This window comes from Diabrotica undecimpunctata, chromosome 10 (genome assembly GCF_040954645.1).
Source record: "Diabrotica undecimpunctata isolate CICGRU chromosome 10, icDiaUnde3, whole genome shotgun sequence".
Taxonomy (NCBI): Eukaryota; Metazoa; Arthropoda; class Insecta; order Coleoptera; family Chrysomelidae; genus Diabrotica; species Diabrotica undecimpunctata.
This window is the reverse complement of record NC_092812.1, coordinates 63,237,110-63,239,414: the sequence shown is the minus strand read 5'-3', so window position 1 is coordinate 63,239,414 and position 2,305 is coordinate 63,237,110. Positions and strand designations below refer to the sequence as shown.

Here is a 2,305-nt window from a genome sequence, read left to right as displayed (position 1 = left end):
CCAAATACCTGGTGAAAACAATATCGAAACTGGAAATATTCAACCAGGACCTATTTCAAGGAGACTCGTTGAGCCCACTGTGGTTTTGAGTTTGATAAGATGTCTTACAATTGTATCATTGATGTCAGCAAAAGTAATATTTTCGCAATCTTCCAAAAACAAAACTAACCTTGAAAAAGAAGCTATCTTGTTCAGTTTTACTTTCTCCTTCCTTGCAATTCTTTCTTTAATATATTTATACACTCAAAAATGTCCGCTAAATATGCGAGATGCGCAACCCAGGAAGAGTTTTTAAACTTATCTGCGAGAATATTTTTTTGATCAACCATAAAAATTTCGACTTCAGTTTTGAGAGTCCATACTCGATTTAGTACATTTCCGCGAGACTTCTGTATAATAAAGTAGGTCCGTATATTCAGCTTCACCGTCCTGACATAATTCACGAAATAGCCGCGTGTTTAGTGCATGTCCCTTGATAAAATTTACAATCTTGATGACATCTTTCATGACTGCTTCCAGTGTAGGTTCTAAATATTTGACCATAAGGTCCTGGTGATGGATCATACAGTGAGTAACTTCAATATTTAGGTTATTTATTTTACGATAGCCGAAAAACCGTTCATATGACCCAGCATAGCTGGAGCTCCATCCAAAGATACAGAAATACAGTTTTCCCATACTTTACGCATTGAAGTATTCATTTACTTTATTGTAGACATCAATTCCACGAGATTTCAACTCGAGAGGAGAATAAAACAGCAATTCCTCTTCAAAATTATCTGCACCTTTGTGGCGAATATATACCATTATCTGTGAATTGCTACTAAAATCGGTTGTCTTATCAAGGAGAATAGCAAAATATTTAGCCTGTTTTAATGCGAAAATAACCTGTTCCTTGACATTTTCTGCTAACATAGAAATTCGTTCTTTCACAATTCTCGCAGACAAGGGCACTGAATTCAGTTTCTTCCCTTCTTTTTGACCACACATAATCTCTGCCATTTTTACAGCAGTTGATTTAACCAAATGTTCACCAATAGTGTATGGTTTCCTATTTCGAGCAATCAACCAGGCTACTTCAAAGCTAGCCCTTGATGCTGAACGCTGATCAAATGTACCAAACAAGTTGCTATTCAATCTTTGTCTTTTAACAGAGATTTCTAAATTTGCAAAGGATTTTGTGGTTTGGAAGATAGGTGTGAATGCAATTTATCTAAATATTTCTTCAATTGACTTTTTTTGAAAGATTCTGAAGTCAGTACCTTCATACATACAACACACTGTGGCTTTATTGTATTCTATTTGTGTAAAACCGTAATTAAGGAATTCGTCTTGGTATGTTCTTTTGTATATAGTTTTGTATATATTTCTAATATAGTAACTTCCACGGTTATTTAAAAATAACCTCTAAGCACATCACTAGCCGGGACTGTGCTTTGCTGCGCAAAGATATAACTCGAGAACACTCTAGTGGTGGGGAGTGAGATAGCGTGGCCTGCATATTATGTCGCTAAATTGTTTAAGTTAAAAAATATACTAACAGGTTTATGAAATAGCAAATTAAAAATATATACTTTTTACTCACAAAAGTTTCATTTTTAGCCCCAAAAATTTCATTTTTACCCCGTTTGGGGTAACTCACTCCGGTTCCCCGACCGCTGATTTAAATGATACAATGTTATTTGGGGTTTATAGGCCAGGGTTTGAAATTTTTTGTTACGTTACACAAAACATTAAGCGCGCAAACTTCCACTCCTTAAAAAACGGTGATTTGTGCTAGCTGTAATGTACCTGTTTGTTTTTCTCACTAATACGTCAATAACAACTTTCCTAAATCAATATTAAAGTATTTATTTACAAAGCTCAACAGATCTTGAAGGCCTAGGCCTAAAACATAATTAATACAATAAATATAATATATTTATATTACAAAACTTGTATTAACTGGGGTGGCTTCTTGTCTAATTATGCTCCTTGTCTACTAAATTGGTTTACTATTCTCCTCCATTCGTCCCTGTTTGTTGCTCTTTCTTCCCAACTATCAATTCTCTCTTTTCTGAGATCTTCCTGTACACTTCTGATCTTTAAACAATGTTTGTCTGGGATGTCCTTTCCTTCTTTTCGTGATTGGGCCCCGTTTTAGAATCATCTTTGGCATCTTCTTCCTTTCTATTTATATCACGTGCTCCATCCATCTCACTCGTTGTGCTTTTATGAAACGACTGATCCTTGGTTCGTCATACAGTTCATCTAGTTTCCTGTTTGTTCGTCACACCCAACCTTCCATCGTGTTTTGCTTCCATAT

General features: G+C 35.4%; 1 protein-coding gene across 1 annotated transcript; it reads right to left on the bottom strand.

Moving 5' to 3' along the window:
- Positions 1–681: 681 nt before the first annotated feature.
- On the bottom strand, positions 682–1,002 carry LOC140451736 (protein FAM200C-like). Its single transcript, XM_072545579.1, has one exon. It carries the CDS (start codon positions 1,000–1,002, stop codon positions 682–684), a length of 321 nt encoding a protein of 106 aa, XP_072401680.1.
- Between the last annotated feature and the right edge of the window lie 1,303 nt (positions 1,003–2,305).